Raw genomic sequence first — 22,781 nt, 5'->3', positions numbered from 1 at the left:
TGCTCTAATTTTTATAGTAACGTCATGATTAAAGGTTAGTCAGTATCGACCAACCAATAGTAGGCCCCTTTATCTCTTAAGCTACCAACGGAATAGCTTCGATCGACCAATAACAGGTTCTCTTTTTCACTTAGATTACCAATGGAACAGCTTCAACCAACCAATAGTAAGCACTCTGTTTCTCTTAAATTACAAATGGAATAGCCTCAACCAACCAATAGTAAGCACTCTTTTTCTCTTAAATTACAAATGGAATAGCCTCAACCATCCAATAGTAAGCACTCTTTATCTCTTAAGTTACCAATGGAACAGCTTTAACCAACCAAAAGTAGGTTCTCTTCTTCTCTTAAATTACAAATGGAACAGCATCAACCAACCAATAATAAACACTCTTTATCTCTTGAGTTACCAATGGATCAGCTTCAATCAACCAATAGATTAGGACATCTTTATCTCTTTAGTTACCAATGGAACAGCTTTAACCAACCAAAAGTAGGTTCTCTTCTTCTCTTAAATTACAAATGGAACAGCATCAACCAACCAATAATAAACACTCTTTATCTCTTGAGTTACCAATGGATCAGCTTCAATCAACCAATATATTATGATCTATTTATCTCTTTAGTTACCAATGGAACAGCTTCAACCAACCAATATATTACATGTAGGTGCTCTCTATCCTGATAGTTGCAAGTATCAAGGGATCAGCTTCAACCAGCAAATAGTAGGCGCTCTTTATATATTTAATTACAAGTACCAGTTGATCAGCTTCAACCAGCCAATAGTAGGCTCTCATTATATATTTAGTTGCAAGTACCAGTGGATCAGATTCAACTAGCCAATAGTAGGCTCTCATTATATATTTAGTTGCAAGTACCAGTGGATCAGCTTCAACTAGCCAATAGTAGGCTCTCATTATATATTTAGTTGCAAGTACCAGTGGATCAGCTTCAACCAGCCAATAGTAGGCTCTCATTATATATTTAGTTGCAAGTACCAGTGGATCAGCTTCAACTAGCCAATAGTAGGCTCTCATTATATATTTAGTTGCAAGTACCAGTGGATCAGCTTCAACTAGTCAAAAGTAGCCTCTCATTATATATTTAGTTACAAGTACCAGTGGATCAGCTTCAGCCAGCCAATAGTAGGGTCTCATTATATATTTAGTAACAAGTACCAATGGATCAGCTTCAGCCAGCCAATTTGAGGGTTTCTTCATCCTATCATTTATCTATGGATCAGCGTCAAGCAACCAATAGTAGGTCTCATTGATTACCCATGGAGTAGCTTCAACCAAACAGATCTTTACCTCTTTAGTTCCGATTGAACCCTTTTCACCAGCCAATAGTAGTTATCTTTATCCGAAGTAAACGAAATCATTGTATTTCGTATGTGGTGATTTAAGTACCTAACAGAGCAGTCCACTCTCTTTAGCCTGGGTTGTTGAGGAAGTTATCATCCAATTGTAGGTTCAGAAAGAATAAACTTTCTATAAACTATAATATTTTCTGCTTTGTAAATATTCTGTATAATAAATAAGATATCTTGTATAATTTGATTAACAACTGGATCAACATTGCTCCATGAACAAATAAGAACTTGGCTTGTCTTTGTGGTAGAGTATCGATACTCCGGACTAAACAGGCAGTATCCGAATATGTTTTCCCGAATAGTGTGAGATCACGTTTCTCCAGACTACATACTATCCTTTGATGACCCAGTTACTCCAGACAAATCAAACAGTATCGGAATATTGTTTCTCCGGACTAAAGAGATATTGGATAGTGTGATGATCATCTCGTTACTAAAGATACAAAAGGTGATTGGTGGTTTCGTTGATCCGGAATAAACAGACAGTATTGGGATAGTGTTTCTCCGGTCTAAAGAGATATTGTATTGTGTGAGGATCTCGTTACTAAGGATTAAACAGGTGATTGGTGGTTTCGTTACTCCGGAATAAACAGGTAGTGCGAGGACAGGTCAGTCTGGACCTGACAATAGTTAGGTGATATTGTTACGGATTTTGCATAACAGAACGTTGAAGAAGATGAAATAAATAAATTTCATTGTCAACATTTGTTATTTTATTTTTATTAAAAGCACATTTAGACAGCCAATAGGAGGTATAATAATTTAACAGGTACAATAAAAACAAAGCAACAACAAAGAGGAATGTCGTCATATAAAATGACACAGTATTCTTTGGTAGATCAAAGTCGTAGAAATAATTAACATTTCACTAATCCATGGATGCCTTAGGAATCTGCAAAGCTAGCCATGCCTTAGGTTCCGGACTGCACCAACTCTCTGTACGTGTCCATGGTCAGTAAGTGCATTCGTGCAATGCTCTGCTACATTGTGGAAAGGGAAAGTGTCAAATTCCTTGCACTACAGTTATGTCAATGATAGGTAGTTATGTCCCCTTAATCACCATTTATTTCAGAGGTCGCTGTGATGTATCATGGCCGGCTACTGTGTGGGGTGTCAGGAACATTTGATGACGTTATTGATTCCGAGTGTTCACGTGCCCTACGACGGAGTTCCGCAACGCTGGATGTTCTCTGGTCAGGGGGAACCATCAAAGGGGGACAACTCGGTCTCGTAGTGCAGCAGGCGCAGAAAGGAAGACATGCCGCTGAAAAGGTAAACAGGCTTATGATAGGTCTGTGTAGTGATACATTTTGTCTTGTTTTTGCAAGAAGAAGAAAAATATAATGATTATATTCTTAATACAATGCTTTTTTTTTTATCAAGTTTCGTTAGCAAAATAGATGTTCATTTAGAGTTGACGTTCCATACATATACACGAATCATTGGTCGTTCACTTTTCCTGATTGTGGAAACAGAAAGAAGTAAAACGTCAGTGCCTTATTTCGGAACAATTCCTTTCAAATTCCAGTGTATTTTTACATCTTGTTTATGAAAGACGTACCTTTAAAAGCAGGATGTGCCACATGAGGTAGGAAGTGTCTGGGAGTGAAGTAGTTGTCCAAGTAGTTCTTGTAGCCAGCTCTGTAAACGCAAATTGGTTTTTGTGAAAGGTGCATTCATCACTTCTTTTCATACCTCAGAGGTTAGGAAAATACGTATAAACGGTTATATGGGAGTAAGACACATCTATTTAATGTTAATTTTGATCATGATAAAAATGTGGAAAACTCAGGTATTTTATAGTTACAATACTACCAAAGGAAAGCAGAAGCTGTGGATAGTTACAATACTATTCTGGGAAGTTTGAGGTTGCTATGGTTACAATACATTCCCCAGGAAGCATGAGTTTGTTGGTTGAGGGTGTCGATATTTACAATGCTAATCTAAAAAGGTTGAAGTTGTTGATAGAATAATAATCTCAAAGTCATTTTTTTTAAATAGCTGTACTACTATCAGGGAAAGTCGAAGACAGCTACCAAGCATTATGGATAGTTAAAATACAACTAAAAGACCATTAACTTAACATATTAATGGACCTCGTGTCTTGAACACATGTAGCTACCTACTCACACTACTGATGTAATTTGTATCTATATATTTATATATTTCAGTCAACAACGTGACCTAACGATTAATTAGAAATACTCACCCTTCCATAAACGGCATCAAGCCTGCTGGCCGTGATGTAGCGTTGTTGTTCAGAGCAAGCAATGTTTGCACAAAAGAGTTCTGCAAGAATGGCTGTTGTTTCTGCATGATGTTTTCCTGAGTTTGATTGGCAATATTCATCAACATAGATGACGAAGAACACATTCCGTGTGGCATTCCCGTCGACAATAAGTTAGGGATGGCTTGAGATGTGTGACTAGTTCCTCCCGATTCCGAGTTGTTGGTCTCGGTTTCAGAATTGTCAGAGGTTGGTTCGGCGATTTTGTCGGTTAAGTTATTTTTGTTGTCATCCATTTCATTACTGTTCGATGACGATGATAAATCTGAAGAAGACGTTTGGCCTATTTCATTATCCTGAGAGATTGTATTGGTGTCAGGTTCCTCTTTACATTCATCAATATCATTACAGTGTGTTTGGTCTTTCGTTTCGGAATTGATATCAAACGAGTCACTTTTACCGATGGTATCCCCGCCCCGTTCCGGGTGAACATCTATGTCATCCGGAAGTAAAGAGTCATCTAAATCGTCCGAACTTGTCACTGTGTCAACCTCGAGATCTTCGCCACCTTCTTGCATTTTCATATCTATCTCTGAGTTACCATCCTCGTTCCCCGTATCATTCTGATTGTTGTTTGGTTTGGTCTGTTGTTGAGCAAACCGCTCACTTTTTCTCCATTTAGCTCGACGATTTTGAAACCACACCTGAAAACAAACAAAATTATCTTAAATTTGGTAACAAATACAATATTAATCCACTTATGAATAATATAGATACATGTATAGTTGATGAAGTATCCAGACGTTTCTATATATCCAAAGGAAACAAACTGTTCGTATCGGACAGATATAATCTTATCTCATCTTTTCTCTTACGCAGGTCTTCGAAACAGGGCACCTGCTAATGGCATTTAGCATTTAAATAATAAATCTATTCATATGTACTTAACCAATTTATCGCGGAGTGTACATTCAATAAACATTGTTTTAATTTGATAACGTAAATGCCTTATCGCTGTACAGCGACATTCTCTCATCTAATTAATCTAATTACCTCAGACTGATATTGTATTTAATGTATTGCACTTAATTATTTCTTTTTTTTTATAGTTAACGAATGATAGCTGGTCATAACAGTATGAGTTGTCAGCAATGGAGGTGCATGGAGCTACGTCATCACTGATTGAAGACCTGGATTCGAATATAATAATGTTTGCTATTTTCATCCAGTATTTAGTAAATTATGTTTTTATTATTAAATATGTTATAATGACATTGACAGCTGCATGTTACTCTTGGTATCTCCGACCAAATTGCTTTTAAAATGTCGATTTTTTGTTGCTTTACTGCGTCAGCTCATGCTAATGTAACATATAAACTGTTTGTATAAATGTTATTGGTATAAAGAGATTGTAATAAATAGATTGATATTTCCATATGCACATTTGGTAATATAATAAAACATGTTGGCAACTTTTTTCCTAGCTCGGTAGCTTAATATGAAATCTTATTTCATACACTGTCACGATTCTTTCTCTTAAATGAGTTTGTCTTTTGACCTTTAACGATGTAATGAGGACGTCGGGAGGTGAAAATACTTCTCTCCGCTATATCATTTATGGTTGTGTGTAACCTGTGGTAAAGAGGAGTGTCTGTCGTGCATTATCTGTTAGAAGAGGCATGGAGCTGTGTCAGCCATGCATGGCGGGTAGATATTGGTATGGGGATGATTCATTCATGCATGACCTGTTTGCAGTGACATGGATAGGTGTCCGTTATGCGTCACTTGTTTGCATTGACATGGATATATGTTTTAGTCATGTATGGTGTAATTAGTAATGCGAGGTCAATTAATGCATGACCTGGTAGCAGTGGTATGGCGATGAATCAGTCATTCATGACATTTTAGCAGTATTAGGGGATTGTCCGTCATGCATAACCTGCAAGTAGTGCTAAAATGATGAATCAGCCATACGTCACACCTGTTATTGGTGGTAGGGGTATGTGTTAGTCATGCATGACCTGTTTGCAGTGGCATGGGTATGTGTCAGTCGTTAAGAACTTGTTAAGAGTGGTAGAATGATATGGCAGTTATGATCAGTGGTTATGACAGAGTTGAATGAAGAGGCTAAATACACATCGGTAATGCAAGACTTATCAGCAGTGGGATAAAGATATCATCTTAAAGATCAGCCTGGCATATCTCATCGGCAACTAAATATGTACATATATAGAAGTGTAAGTCATTCGTGATTTGTAAGAAGTCTGAAATATATGGTTACTCTAGATCTATTTCTATATCAGATCTAATCAGACACTGAAATTTATCGAAGAGGCACACAGTAAAATATCATAATTCCAAAATATAAGAAAATGTGATTACTGCTTATGAAATTGTTCCTGAAGATGAAGCTTTGACGTAATATTTTAAGGAAATTTATAGGACATAAAATAGACATACGATAATTGAGAAATAAAACTGAGAAAAAGAATGGCTAACAGAGATTTTGTTTCATCTATGTGAAATGCAATATGTCAACCCATTATGGAATGCAATGGGTTATGGAGCCTACACATTTCCCTCAAATAGTTTTATTACATGAATAATTTAGTTTACGTATATATATAATAGATATTTTACATTCTGTATGACATCATCAATGGCATCAGTAATATTATATATGCCATAATTTCACATATCTAAACAAAATTGAGCATATTATAATTTTGCTATGAGCATGAATTTATGAGAATGGGTATATCAACGTAATTATATAAATAGATAAACCTTGAGGAAATAAACCTATGTATGCTGTCTTATTGGCGATATATCAAATTACCTGTACACGTGCTTCTGTCAAATTGATTCGCATGGCCAAGTCTTCTCGAGTGAAAACATCAGGATAATGTGTTTGGGCAAACGCTTTCTCAAGCTCTTCAAGCTGAAAACAAAACATATATCATTGGATTAACTTGACAAAGAGATCAGACTGAATGCTTACTTAATTCATTATTATCAACTACGACTTAATATAATCATTTTAGTGCTTTGTATGTGGGTACCTGTTGGAATGTGAATGTAATAATACCTATATATTTGTATGTACGTACAGTGTACCTGTCAGAATGTTAATGTAATAATACCTACATATTTGTATGTGCGTACCTTTTGGAATGTGAATGTAATAATACCTATATATTTGTATGTGCGTACCTTTTGGAATGTGAATGTAATAATACCTATATATTTGTATGTACGTACCAGATTGAATGTGAATGTAATAATACCTATGTATTTGTATGTACGTACCAGATTGATTGTGAATGTAATAATACCTATATATTTGTGTGTACGTACCTGTCAGAATGTGAATGTAATAAAACCTATATATTTGAATGTGCGTACCTTTTGGAAAGTTAATGTAATAATACCTATATATTTGTATGTGGGTACCTGTTAAAATGTGAATGTAATAATACCTCTATATTTGTATGTACGTACCTGTCAGAATAAATTAACATTAAAGAAATGTCCAAAAATATCCCCACGAATATTTCATTCAAAACAGCATACACCTGTGTAAATATTACCTTTTGGAATGTTAGTGTAGTGATGATATGTTTTGTGCGTACATTGATAATAAGTACACTATTGGAAGGTAAAATGTACATCTGTATATTATATACATACCTGTTGGAGCGTGAAAGTTGTTCTATTCCTCCGTTGTTTCCGTCTAGCAAAACTATCATCTTGGAAATCAGTATGCAGCCCATAACCAGAATCTGGAAAGACATAGACGCACATGCTTATATCAATATAAGTAAATTATAATCATATATACGTATTATAAACACTTTAATCATACATATGAGTTATAACTACCATAACCATACATATGTATTATAACCACTATACTCTTACATATGTATTATAACCACTATACTCTTACATATGTATTATAACCACTATACTTTTACATATGTATTATGACCACTATAATCATACATATGTATTATGACCACTATAATCATACATATGTATTATAACCACTATATATATGATCATACATATGTATTATTAAAGATTGCATCACTTATCTATAGGGATGCTATATGAATATGCTTGTTTGGTTTGCGATCATTTTGGAGAAAATTACTTTGCTAGCGATAGCGGCAGACTTTTGTGATATTTATTTATTTATTTATCTATTTCTTATAAGGAGGTTCTGTGAATACATATTTATCTATTTATTTACAAATGTATTTCAAATGTGCAATGGAATCACATACCAATTAATTGAGGAATTAATTTGATGTTGGTTCTTGACGAATCTTAACTTGCGGTTATTTCTTTGCAAAGTATTTGTTTCATTTATTGTAAATTATCTAAATAGCCCATTGTTTTTGATACAGGTTTCATGATCAATGTATTGTGTGAACTAACGCGAAAATAAACATTACGGGCAATTTTCTTGAAAATAACGATTTGCGCAATTTCCATTTCTGAAGAAGCAGAAAACATATCGACATAAGATGCATTGAACATGTATGATATTACAAAGGTTTTCGATTACTGTTTGAATTGTTTCGTCGGTAGGTTCGTCTGGGAGGCTTAACAAAGATCTACTTTTAAAATGAAATTAAAATTAAATTAATCTCATCCACTTAAAACCTACCATAACACTAATGTGTATGATTAAATTTTCATTGTTATTTTCTCCTTTATAGTGGTATTGTAAGTTCCCTCCCAAGGCTATGAAAGAGTTTTTTTCTTTCACATGTGTGCTCTTTCAGTCTGATACTAGACATCACGATGCCATGTTGTATGGAGGTAATTTTCTATGGGGAGTTGTTTGCGAGAAAAACATCTTTTCAAACATCTCAATGTCTGACACTTTTAATACTAGAAACTATAATTGTTTTCCCAGAACGGTCATTGCTATAACGAAACAACTCGCTAACATGGTCCCCTGACTTTACCTAGGCCACGGCTGCATTAGTCCCTTTTACAAATTGAATATATCAGACAATAAGCTGGCCAGGATCCCCATCGAGATTGATATAACTAGCTGAGATTCTCTCTAAATTTCCTATATTTAGATGACATGGCCATTATATAACACCTCCACCACATTTAGTCCAATTAAAATGTTCCCGCTCCCTATACCTACTAGGCTTATGTCTGGGCGAGTATCGCCCTTATCTAATTTACTCCTTACTTAAATGATGTTGGGTGATCCGTTGATGATATTAACAGCTTTGAAATTTTATAATAACATTGGATAGCATTACAACGCCTCGACGCCATAAAGCACAAACCCAAAACCTTACCATAAACGAACTTTAACCAAATCAACATCAACAAATAGGAAAATGCATTGCTTTAGACATAGGAAGGATTCATTCAATAACACAAATTTGATTTTCGTTTTTTAAAAATCGACTTTAGTTTGATATGGCCTTTAGAGACGACTCCACAGCGATGATACGCCCGGTCTCCAGTCACACATCCCGCTATAGCCTTACCTTAATTGTTTCTCGGTAAGTATTAAATTTCAAAGGTAATCTAATTCAATATTGACGCTAGCGATCATTAGACAGCGCTCGTGGAGATCCCATATTACCTTAGGTAAATATTATTAAAGCCGCATCTTATTTCCCCATTTGCACGCGCTCGCGTGCCAAAAGAAATTAGTCTCACTTAGTGTGCATTGCCTATGGACAAAGCGTGGACAAATCCGCGTTTTTCAATGATTGTGTGATTGAATAAAGTGCTGTGGTAAACGGCATGTTTTGATCAGGAGTCACATAATGGCAAAATTACATTATCTATGTGTATAAATCACAAATGAGTGACATTAACAGTCTTGTAAAACAAATTTACACATTTAGGATTTCTAGGTTTTATTCCCACAGGTAAAACCCGTATATATACTCGATGCGTGCCAGAGAAGCCTTTCGAAGTTCAGTGTTCCATAAAGATGTCATTGAACAACGTAAATACTGCCTTAATCTGTCATTATTCGTTCCCTTCGAAAGCCATCTTACTCTCGAAAAGACGAATGCCCTGGCACCATCACTCGATAATCAAATAATCTGATTTAGAATACAAAGATACAAATGACAGAGAAACACCAGCGGAATGACAAAGTAAGATACATTCCCTGTCTGGTCGACGCGACTTTTGTGAAGCATCGCACTCAAATTAAATATGTTATTGAACCAACCTATTATGTTTCTCGTATCTTTTATCATGGACATTGGTATTAGGTAATTTGTAGCTACTTAAAAGAAATATGTAGTGTTTGATGGTAGTTCTACTGATGTTGTATGTCAACTTTATCACTATGTAGATACAAGGTATAAATATATAGATGTGTTAGTGTGTAATGGTGTCGTATAGTATGGATTATTATGTCACTAAGTGTAGGGTATGTCAATAGATTTAAATTACATGTATGTCATTTGGTCAGTAACATGAATTGACAATATGGTCCTAACTGAAAAGTATCAAATTCCGAATTGTGATAGCCATGACATAAACTAGCCACTATGAGCATTATTATACAAAATATTGTCGCATCTGTTAAATTTGTATTATATCTGGGGAAATGTGTACTATGTCATGTCTGTGTTGTAATTTTTTCTTCTAGTATACCATACTTGCTCCTATTGGAATCATTGCATTATGGAAACATTGCATAACAGCATTTCTGGTGAAATTTGTAAAATGCCATCTATGGGGAAAATTTAAAAAAAAAAAAAGGATATTTTAATGGTGAGATGTGTTTGTGTGTGTGTGGTTTTTATGTATTGATGTATTAAAAATGTAATTGAAAATATTTTGAAAAAAGAAAGAAAAGAAATACAAATGTATATATAGTACAGATATGATACATGTGTAAGCGTGAGTGTGTGATGATGTAATGTATTTATAGTACAGACAATATTTAGTTATCTCTGCATCTTTATTACATTTAATGTGTTTCGTATGGGACATATGTATGTGTTTGTGTGGGTGTGTGTTTGTGTGTGTATATAAATGTGTGTATGTGATTAATGAACTGCTGTAAAAGCCTCTGTACATGATATGATATGCAACAATAATATAGTGGATGTATATAATCTTCTTTCGGTGGTAATTTTGAATATCTTCGATTTATTACAATTTCAATAATTGATAGAGTTTATACAAGCCTTGGCATGTGTGAGAAAGTTATGTGTTTGTATATTGTATTCATGATGAAAAACTGAATAAAAAGTAAATTATAAAAAAACGAAAATTATAGAAATTGAAAAAAAAAAACATTTTAAAAAAGAAGGTAAAAGCATAATTTAGTACCATTTGAAATTTATTTATTTTTGATGCCGTGTTGAATCTGCATCATACCTCGTTTAATTTCATATCTGGTAAATTTGATATAATGGTATGTCAGTAAAAAGTACCATACCATATCTTGTCAAGTCATACAGAGTCATACCTGGTAAAAATTGTCAGTGCCATACCTGGTATAATCATACGAAGTCATACCTTGTTAATTTTTACGGTTTCATACCTGGTATAATTGTACAGTGTCATACCTGGTAACATTGTACAGTGTCATACCTGGTAACATTGTACAGTGTCATACCTGGTAAAATTTTACAGTGTCATATCTGGTTCAATTGTACAGTGTCATATCTGGTATAATTGTACAGTGTCATACCTGGTAAAATTTTACAGTGTCATATCTGGTAAAATTGTACAACGTCATATCTGGTTCAATTATACAGTGTCATACCTGGTAAAATTTTACAGTGTCATATCTGGTAAAATTGTACAACGTCATATCTGGTTCAATTGTACAGAGTCATATCTGGTAAAAGTGTATGGTGTCATACTTTGTAAAACAGTTTACAGTGTCATACCTGGTAAAGTTGTACAGTGTCATATCTAGTAAAATTGCATAGTGTCATATCTGGTAAAATTGAACAATGTCATACCTGGTAAAATTTTACAGTGTCATATCTGGTAAAATTTTACAGTGTCATATCTGGTAAAATTGTACAGTGTCATATCTGGTAAAACAGTTTACAGAATCATATCTGGTAAAAATTTACAGTGTCATATCTGGTAAAATTTTACAGTGTCATATCTGGTAAAATTTTACAGTGTCATATCTGGTAAAATTTTACAGTGTCATATCTGGTAAAATTGTACAGTGTCATACCAGGTAGCATTGTACAGTGTCATATATTGTAATATCATACCTGGCTAAAATTCGTGCTGTGTCATGTCTGTTATAATCTGAACAATGTGACGTCTAATTTGATATTTAATTAAGTCTGGTAAACTTCCATTCTATGTTATCTGGTCAACCATGTAATGTCTTGCAGAAAAGTACGCCATGTCTGATAAAACTGTCACGATGACAAGCTCGGCCATGTCATGTTTGGTTGAAATTGTACCACGTTTTATGTCTTGTAAAATGTGTACCGCATGTTATATCTGGTAAAATTTGTACCGCATTCTATATTTGGTAAAATGTGTACCGCATGTTATATCTGGTTAATTTTTAACCACATGTTTAGAATAAATAGCATCATGTCTTAAAACATTGTCATGGATGTAAAGCACCGCCAAATTAATCAACATAATTTGTTTTTCATTCCAGACGTAGCATAACATGGTCAAACTTATGTACTGTTGTAGCAGTAATGAAAATGTATTATGTCACAGCCATAATTCTGTAAGTCAATATCGTCCTGATGTTAACCTCAGGGCTGATGATTACGATATTACACACAGGATATCTATCTAAGAATTAATTAGCATCAAAACTGTTATCAATCCCTGTTCCATTATCAGATTTCATAACTATATTACAGAAAGAAGTATGAAATAAATCTACTTATGTCATCAGAGATACTGTTTCAATGTAATCGTGATATAATATATAGAATCATTATCGACATTTAAATTATGGCATGTTGACACAAGTTAATATATTTAGGTAGTATTATGTACGCTTGTAAGTGTTATTTTTTTAAATATTTCTCTTTTATTGCATGAATTCTTTTTTTCATTTACATTAAATCTAAATATTGATCTCATGTTTCCTTGGGAGAAGGAATACTAACACACGTACAGGGTAAATATTGCGGGAAGAAATGTTGTTTTAAAACAGACTGCTCGGGAAAAAAATTAAAATCATAAATGTATCACAAAATTTGTTGGAAATTTTACGTTAAGTTAGTGAACAGTTGAAATTCGCAATAAACTGTAACAGTTGAACATCACTTGTAACAAGTTATTCTATTTTTAATATCATACGTCATTGCCTATAACTCGAAAACGAAAAAGCGTGTTGAAGTAAAACCAAAAACAAAAACAAAACAAAAAAATATGGTATTGTGTTTAAGCTAGGTAAAATTTGTGGTTTGATGATTTTAGTTATGTAGATTTTTTTTAGTAGACCCCCACCCTTTCTGGTTTTATAATAATCAAAAAATCCGTAATAAGGCATATAAAGCATTATAACATAAAATTGGATTACAATTGATAACAGTTCTAGGTAAATATCGTACCAACCACCTGTTAAAGTATATGTCTTTTTATTAGTACATAGTTGTAATGGCTATCTATTTTATTTGCTTGTATGTAACTGATACAATTCAATTACTGTAAATTCAATTATCGTAAGAATTATCTTCAAACTGTATTAATAAGATATTAAGCGTAATGATTCTAATTGATTGTCACGCAATTAAGTTGATGAGATGTTTCAAAAAGGCCAAATAGAACCTGATATTTAAATCAAATTGGAAAGAAAACATGTTCGTATGTACTTCCACATACTGTCGAGATTGATTCTTCAAATATATCTTTATAAGCCCGTTTAAACATAAAACCAGATTTTAACCTTATGACCACACACTTTACAATTTATACCTGTTTAAGATGCCTCGTTAACAACAGAGATTCTACATCAACTGAAGTTAGATAGCTCTATACATCCTCTGTTAACTCAATACCATCGATATAAGAACAGTAGCGCGATAGATCCATGATTAACCCATATTGTCATAATGATTCGTTACCAGACTGTAGAAGTTTGTCCCTAATAAACTGACCAAGGAATGAGACTAAACTTTATATAAAAAGAGCAAACTGATATATGTTAAGCATGCTATTTATACGTATATGTTGTGGAAAATAAAAATACATTTCGCTAGCATTCATTCAATAATTTAAGATATTCATAATTAAGATTTAATTTTTAAGATATATCAAATTCAGCAAAGACATTTTAGAATCAGGTTCAGAATGTATACTGATATACAATTAAGAGAATTATTAAACAGTCTACAGTAAACTAAGTTTAACTCCGAAACTAATATCAAACACTCGGCCAACCTTTTGAAATATATTACAATTGTTAAACAACATAGCCATAGGTTGACCATTGTAACATTTTATTTATTCATTTTATCTATCTAATCATTTTGTTGTTGTAATTGTTGTTGTTGTTGGGGGTTGAGGGGTAAATGCAGTGTTATACACAGTGCTAGGACGGTAGAGAATGTAAATGTTCACGTTTAATAGCTACATAATTTGCTTACAAAACGTAAACAAAGTTAGAGTATAAGTAATAGAATGATACACCTTTGATTACAGCATATACATATAAATTAATACCAAAAGGAATGTTTATAACATACTGATTGAAGTGTAGATGATAAATTATTCAAGTCTGTGTCTAACGTCAAATCCGTTAGACCAAACGTGTATTAAAATCACGTCGTATTCCTTACTCAAGGATATCATGGAATATTACTAACGTAGCAAACGGTAAAACTGTTCAACATATATTAAGAGTATAGACATACATTTCTGGATTCTTACTTGAACTTAATAAATAAAACGCGTTTTTTAGTTTATATTGTTATGTCTGTTACACTTTCATGTAAATCCACGAACTATAACACCATCGATCAAAGATCTCAGCTATTATCTTCTACTTAGATATTGATATTTAACTGTAATGTATCACTTTTATGATTCCAGATTACCAACAACTACAAACATCCACTACGTACATGTAACACTTAACGGTCACAGCCAGCTACATTTCCAAAACATTAACTTTGGACATAAAAGTCCAATGTGATATTAATATATAACGTGTTAGATCTGTGTTCCTTTTACTGTTGATTCTAGGGCATGTGTGAATTAAAGGCATGCGTTTCTGACAGAAGTCTAACCTAATTTATTACAAAAAATCTTAAAGAATTACATGTAAAAGAAAAATGCAGTACCGCATGGAATATGAACGGAACAGCTAATGAAACATTGAAATAAAATAGTCGGAACAAAATAGAATTTAATGTTAAGAAATAAAAATGTAATTCATGGTATTCTATCTAGTTAAAGTCTGATTGAATGCAGGGTAAGTATTTTTGATGTACCGATGTTGGTTCAGTAGCTACAAAGCTAACCTTTGTCACAAGTCAACACACAATTACGTTAATGACTTCTTTTAAACAAATTGTATTTTATTATCTCGTAGTTTTACTTTAAAAGTATGACTATTCTTAGCCTTTGTTTGTCTGGTAGACTCCTGGGTAAGACGGCTCTGTGTATTATCCGCGCTGCTGCCATTATGAATGCCAAAACACATTTGACCATCTTACATTAAATCGTGGCATAAATTCCAAAAGGAGATTTCAGGTAAATGTCTCACTTTAGACAAATAAAGCGTCTTAGCCTGTCAGGATAAGATCCGAAAACAAAATTTACCGTCACTGTCCATCACACAAACAATTATGAGATAATAATTTCCTTCAATTTGTGTATTAATTTGTTGTGGAGAGCGTCAATTAGGCATCAATTGCATTCTGATCCGATCACTAGCGCGTCAAGAGCTGGTCTTCAACATAAACTTATAATTGGCATTTCGACGACCCCATGTTTTCAATTATTAGCCGATTCTGGCCAGCTTTATTACACGAACCTTTCCCGACTAATTGACATCTCTTAGACAGACACAGAGGCTGCTAACCCTACAGGTGTGTCAGAAAGGAAGCATTTGTTTCTCAACTGTTGTATGTATTTGTATATTGTGCAACATTTTCATGCATACACCGATATATACAATGTACAAGTATCATACCTAGTAGCAGATTTGATATTTGACGTTTGAATACATGGGATTCAGAATAAGTAAGATAAAATATGACTGCGTTATCCGTATGAATTCTTTGTTTATTACTTTATTAAAAGTAGCGTTTATATTTTAACTGACATACAATGCCCGCAACTATTCTTTTGAATTGTATGAAATATTGTTAAACGGTATGGATTTAAACAATCCATGTAATTTTGATATGGTATCGTTTTATTGTGAAAACATCATATTAAGATAAATTTTATCACAGGGTGCTTGACAATTAGATATTTTCATATGACATCTGATCACAGTTCATAATATCTTATGAACCTGAAATAAATATATATTGTTTGATGATTTACTCTGAACTAAAGATATCCAAATATTTTGTGAAGAAATGAAAATATTTTATATGTATATCTAATATGATACCTGGTCAGAGAGCGCCAACATTTTAATAACAGCCAACGAGATAATCAGATCTAGCCAATGTGTTCAGATACAAATATCATCCAATGAGATGTGTTCAGGTACGAATAACATCCAATGAGAAATGTTCAGGCAATGACATCACCCAATGGGATACTGCAATAGTGTTGTCATTTAATATGAAAGTGACATACACATTTAATATTGGAGAGAAACTTCCAGATGTCATTGATATTTTACTAGACGGGGAGACATTGTTGATTTTATTATGATAGTAACATTGACATTTGCTTTAGGAGTGTGGTACTCAACGTTTGTTTACTTACTGGTTTTGTTAGATGTTAAGATAAGGTTAACATTTGAAAAATGAGATGAACAAGATAACTGTCAAACGACCTGCAAATGATCGATAGGTTTTCAATTGGTGATTCACTATGTAAATAAGATATGCAGAAACATATTAGGGGTTTTGATATTGAAGATCTACTCTTGTTTACCCTTTGTACATCTCAGAAGTGATAATACACTGGCGATATATTTATATGTAAATATTTGGCACATACTGATTAATGGCATTTTAATAAATGCCTTTTTTCGATAATATATAACTTTTTGTTATTACTTGGCAAAAGTCAAAGATTAGTATTACTAGTTTGTTAGTTGGTATATTTCGCATACTTAACCCGAATGTATATGTAAATGTTATTTGGGAGTATTTTTATATTGTATTAGTTATCTTATGCGGTTATACCGACTAACATTTCCTGCAATATGCATATTGTACGTTTGACTTTTTATATCAATAATAGCCATGAAGAAAGAGGATACTTTATAAGTATCGAAAAAAAAACCTGCAGTGTTTATATAATAGAATTATATAAAATAACTTTAATATGAAAGAAATAACTGTAATGTTAATATATAGTAAAATAATAGAAATAACTATAGTATTAATATCATGCAATTATAGAAAAAAAACTGCATGTAAAGTATTATTATAATAAGTTTATATAAAAACTATTCGGTCAATATCATGAAATTATAGAAATAACTTTAGCGTTAATATCATGAAATAATAGGAAAAAAATAGTTATATTATGGAATTATAGAAAAAAAAACTAATTTGTCAATATAATGAAATTAGAGAAAAAAACTATAGTGTTAATATAATGATATCATGAGAAACTTTTACGATATGTAGAACTATACTTTATGACACTTGTGATATAAATTTATTTTAATAATTGGCCATCAATCATATTCGTAGTAACCACGACCATTAAATGAACGTGTTTCATGTGTTTATGTGTTACATTCGTTACAGGAAAAATACGATTACAGTTTTTATGTAAACGTTATGTTAAGGTTAAACATCAATACAAAACAATTTAACATTAATGACGTTGCTACTATTATAAGGAACAAGAAATTCACTATTATTTTATTTCCATTGAAAACTTATATCTATTTCTAATATACTAAGCCTAAACATTAGTTGCCACTAGCTCACTCTAACAGGCGCTATTGAACTATTGCCAGTCTACCAATGAGCGAAACAGCTTGACGATCTCCCGAACCTGGAGCAGTGACGGGTTATCAGATAGAACGGCCTAAGCCTGATACGGAAGAAGTTCCCTAACCCCCTGCTAGGGTTATTGGTCGTGTGCGACACAGGCAGAAGTGATGTCATACGTCAGTTGTCAGTAATTTGACTATATTTAATCAATTTCGAACGCATCATCTAACGAATATGATATAACTGATCAATATCAATTTGGAGAGATGTGAATAAAGCAATCTCTAACCTAATTAATATGAATATTATTAAATTTGCCATATCTAAATTCAATGGAGTTTACCCCTGTGGCTAGTAACAGATAGATATGGATTTAAAGTAGAATACAAAGCCATTGTGTGTCTATTGATTCCCGACTTGTCATATTCTATATGGAAAATTAAACGCAAAATATGAACATCTAGCAAGAATATTAAATTAAAGATAGAAGCACATTCAATTTTGCAGAAATTGAAATAAAATGCAGTTTAACAGTGCGTCTACAAATCGTGATATAATGCAATGATCTTGAAAACACGAACATAGCTTGTCTGTTTGTGAAATGTAGATTTAGGAAACACGCACTTTGCCATTCGTCGTCATTACCAGTAAACATAACAAAAACTACTTTTAAATTTTGGAGATAGTTATATTTACCATGAATAGGTTTCTTAAAGAGATAAAGAAATTATATTATTGCAACAAAATGATGTTTTCACGTGCAACGAGATTGTTTAATATGATCATTCAAATGAAATATATTCATCTTAAAGACAAGTATAAGTCTAGCATGTAAGGTTACTGTGATGTATCACATATATATGAGAACAAGATACGACAATAGTCTTTGATTATACTTTATATCAGCTATACCACACTGGAGAGCGTAAAATAAAAGGCCGGTTCAGAAACATATCCCGAAATAAAATGGATAGATGTACGGCTATCGATTAACAGAGAACGGGGAGTCTACACTGATATTTTGTAGATATTATTTTGGATTAATACTAGTTATGATTAACTGCGCCGATGACTTTTTTAGAGCGACCTTTCAGGTACATATGTAATACCCTGTATTTATTATCTATATATTTTATCAACATCTCACGGGACGCTATATACGTCAAGGTGGAAAAATCAAACTTATATTTTATCCTGTTGGGTGATTCATGATTTATCAGTCAATACATGAACTTGGTTGTTTTCCTGTCCGATATCAAAACAAATGTGATTTATAAATCGATATAAACAATTTGAAATTATTTTGATATCAGTCTCATTAACTTATAATTATTGTTATAAACTTATTTTTCCGGCCATGATTATCTTCCAAACAGATGACTCTAACAATAAAAATATATTTTTAAGAGTATGCCGCTTAGGGCATATTCATATCAATATAACATGAGTTTAAGTTCCAATTGTACAGGAATTGACAATAAATGTTTACTGCCAATAAAATATCTTCTTTGCGTGGGTATACACTCTAAGAAAATTATAGATATATACCAGCTACTGATGATTGGGAAAGTGTAGAATTTTTATTGCATCAGGGATACACGGAATCAAATTAGTAGAGCCATTTTCTGTGTCCATTATTGATTTAAGGAGACAGCATTACAAAATATGTTCCTTATAAAATAAAATATCTATAATTATATTTCTATAAGAATTGCGATCCTTTTAAACGCGATAATTATAAATCTATCAAAAATACATCACGTAAACGCAGACATACATCAGTTTGACAGCGGAAACATATTATCAACTTCTGATGCAACAAGCATCTTAATAAGATGCAACATAATCATATATCAATTACATGGGTTGAGTTTAAACTCGACATATTATATACCATTTCTAAGTATCACTTCACTTCCGTTATGGCATATTTCCATGTTTAACGCAACATTTATCTAAAAATGTTTGATAAAATGTCTATTTTATGATTGACTTAAACCGGATCTTTAAAAGTCAACTATTTGAAAAAGAATGACTGAATGAGTGATTGACTCACTGACACAAAGTCGCGTCTTTTATTGATAAAACTGTTTCATTGATAGTTTTAATAAAAAAAAAACTTCAAAGACCACATCACAACAGTATCACGATCTACACACCTTAACTGTCCTTATGTGATAACAAATGGTACTATAGTTTAGACAATAAGTTCTTATATAACATCCGGGTGTCTACTTACATGGATGGTGGTGTTGATAAGCCAAATCCATTCCAAATTGTCTGGCAGCGGGGTGGAGAGTAGGTGGACAGTGAAAACAAAACATGGTGTCAGCTAATGGCCTCTAAGTGTAGCGATGAACGTCTGTTGTCTTTGCTTGGAATTCTCCAGGCGTGTTCCCAATAGATAGGATGGCACTGCTTGTGCCGTTCAGCTGCAAGTCGAGAGCACATTCAAATATACCTCGGTCCCGTCAAACAATAGATTAATGCAGGGGTTAATATATAGTCTGTCTTTGGAACGTGACGTATACGACTGCAGACATTTCCAATTATAGTCTGATGATCATATGTCACTACCTGACTTAAAAAGCCATTTGCTCCTATAATACAATAAAACACGTAAACTCATATTCATTTCAACCACTAAATTTTTCTAGGGAAGTAATCTGCCCTTTGAAAATTTGTTTTTTATAATTTGATAAAGTGAATTAATAATTTACTCAGTCGTCTTCTGTCGACGTATTCAGCAAATCTCAGAAAACTATTTGTAACGCTGGAGTTAACCAATTTAACTTCAAATATGCAATAGCCAGACTTTTAGTGGGCTTTCATTATATCTAATTTGTATAAACCTGTTCTAGAAAAGTCAATTGGAAACGAATTATGGCTTATAAAAATACCCTGTAAATGTCACTGATTAGCCCTTTGTAAGTGATTTAAAGCGCGACATTACAATTCAACAAAATTACTTCTTGTATACATTCATATATATATATATATATATATACAATATATATACAGTTACCGTGTTGATTCCATTTTTTCAATTTTATATATTTATGTATATATACTTTACATATATACATGATATGTCTTCTTTTTGTTGTCAATTAAAACATTAATCTTAGCACAATGCTTAATAGGTAGTCATTTATTCATTAAGTTTTATAAACGAAATACCAAAAGCATTGTAAAAACAATAACCAAAAAAAATAAAAGAAATTAAAAAGAATAAATGCAAGATGATAACATGAAGTAATATGAGAAAGATTATACCACAAACCTCGTTCGGTAGACCTCAGTGTTTTTCCTGGTAGGTGCCAGCTGCTGCGTAGGACCCAAATAACACTATAGCACCACACACTCGCCACTGCCTCCGAATGGTCTTTTCTCTGCGGCAGTCAGCGGATCAAATGATAACACTACATTCAAAGCCTCATGTATGATCCCTGTAGGTAATGTAATTTGCCAAACCATTGGAAATAGTCACTGAGCTCTACTTCATCAAAAATCGAAGTGCTTTATCATAATTTGTAATATTAGAGAATTTAGTCTCATTCCCGATTTCCAACCACTTCCAATAATTTAGTTTTCAGCATGTAATCCCCAATTAATCAGACAAATGAGACAAAGAAGCCAAGCCCACGACACCACGATGTGATAGCTTGGCTATAAGATATAATTACTGGCGACAGGCGCAATGTTCGTTTCACCTATGAAATGGACATTATCATACGTCGCATCGGCATTAGCGGATGGACAGTAAATCACTTTCACAATACATCGATACCATCCAGCACGTGCGATATCTAATTTGTAATCGATTAACGCCAATTCAAAAAAGCTTGCAACCATAAAACGCACTTAAATGCTGAACATAATGGCAGAAAGACGAAGGAAACAGCATAGTTGATGTTTGTTTGACATAATGATGTGAAACATTACACAGTTTGTCGACTTAAATTCCTGTCTTTGATGTTTAGGTCAAATACGGCCATTAATTCCTTAACTTAATTAGGCTGGTCTAACATCCACAAATGTATCATTATTTGAAATTAGATTATGTTGTTAGTAGCTGACAGAGACCAGTGTACCTCGATAATTGATGCAGGGATCGCATGCCCTGGTGAACGGCACCCATCGCCAGTCAATAGAGACTCCCGCCTGGTCGGGAAACAATCAAAGCACAACGGAAATGTTCCCTTGCCTTTAATGTGTGTTTTCGCGGATATCTCAAATTCATTAATTTACAAAGACGCTTCCAGGTTATGGAAATCGTATATCCATATTGATAAAGGTGCCCGTGACAACAAATGTCTGTAAACTTCAACGAGGCAAAGACATGCTATTCTACACGAAATACAGATATCCACGTGCTAAATCTTTATTGTTATATGACATAAAAATTTGTAGTGATGCTTTACTAATTACACAGAATGTTACAACATTTTTCAGAACTTGTAAACTGGCCTTGATTACCACTTGCATGTGAGATAGAATTTTTCATTTTGTTATTCATTAGTGGTGGCTGAAGCAAGAGTACAAATGTAGGCAAGTTTCAGCATCAACAGTGCTTTTATTACTGTAGAACATGCGACATGTACGAGTGGTGGATTGTGTAGAATTTTCTTTTGATAACTGCTTTTACAGATTACATACAACACAAGCTTCGTGATTTGATATGGAAATTTTTTTAAACTAACAATAATGACATACCCTTTGTAGTAAGAACATGTATTAATTACATTACTGATGATAATTACATTACTGATGATAACTAAATACAAATTGATTAGATAAGTTTATTCAGGAAATCTTGTTTTAGATGCAATGATTTTCTTCTGTAGCAAGAACGTTTGTTTAAAATTCTAAGTCAGAAGCGATAATAAATTCAGTTATTTTGAAAAAAAATCCTAATTGATGCTAAATTTGTACTCAGCAGGATTTGATTATCTTGAACAATAATTGCTACAAACCGTGAGATTTAATAAAACTTAATTCCGAAATGTTTTGAAAAATGCTGCAAGATGCCTGTTTCGGGGTTTAAACTTGTTCTCCTTGTGTCGATGCAAATCCATACTTTTGTTTCT

General features: G+C 33.1%; 1 protein-coding gene across 1 annotated transcript; it reads right to left on the bottom strand.

The window, feature by feature from the left end:
• Positions 1–2,081: 2,081 nt before the first annotated feature.
• LOC117334534 (diencephalon/mesencephalon homeobox protein 1-like) lies at positions 2,082–21,392 on the bottom strand. The gene is made up of 7 exons (XM_033894217.1): positions 20,975–21,392; positions 19,931–20,123; positions 7,289–7,380; positions 6,438–6,539; positions 3,581–4,302; positions 2,933–3,012; positions 2,082–2,635 (listed from the first exon to the last, which is right to left on the bottom strand). Exons 2-7 carry the CDS (start codon positions 20,013–20,015, stop codon positions 2,460–2,462), a joined length of 1,257 nt encoding a protein of 418 aa, XP_033750108.1. The 5' UTR covers positions 20,016–20,123; positions 20,975–21,392; the 3' UTR covers positions 2,082–2,459.
• Between the last annotated feature and the right edge of the window lie 1,389 nt (positions 21,393–22,781).

The sequence above is a fragment of the Pecten maximus genome, chromosome 1, assembly GCF_902652985.1.
Source record: "Pecten maximus chromosome 1, xPecMax1.1, whole genome shotgun sequence".
NCBI lineage: Eukaryota > Metazoa > Mollusca > Bivalvia > Pectinida > Pectinidae > Pecten > Pecten maximus.
Note: the sequence above shows the minus strand (reverse complement) of the source record. Positions and strands in the feature narration are given on the sequence as shown.

What these genes read in the sequence shown, in the direction of transcription:
- LOC117334534 (XM_033894217.1), bottom strand. Translation starts at nt 20,015, where the DNA reads ATGTTTTGTTTTCACTGTCCACCTACTCTCCACCCCGCTGCCAGACAA. An exon ending in CAACTTTCACGCTCCAACAG is followed by an intron (nt 6,540 to 7,288) that starts GTATGTATATAA and finishes TTTTGTTTTCAG; the next exon opens with CTTGAAGAGCTTGAGAAAGC. An exon ending in TTGATGCCGTTTATGGAAGG is followed by an intron (nt 3,013 to 3,580) that starts GTGAGTATTTCT and finishes TTGCGTTTACAG; the next exon opens with AGCTGGCTACAAGAACTACT.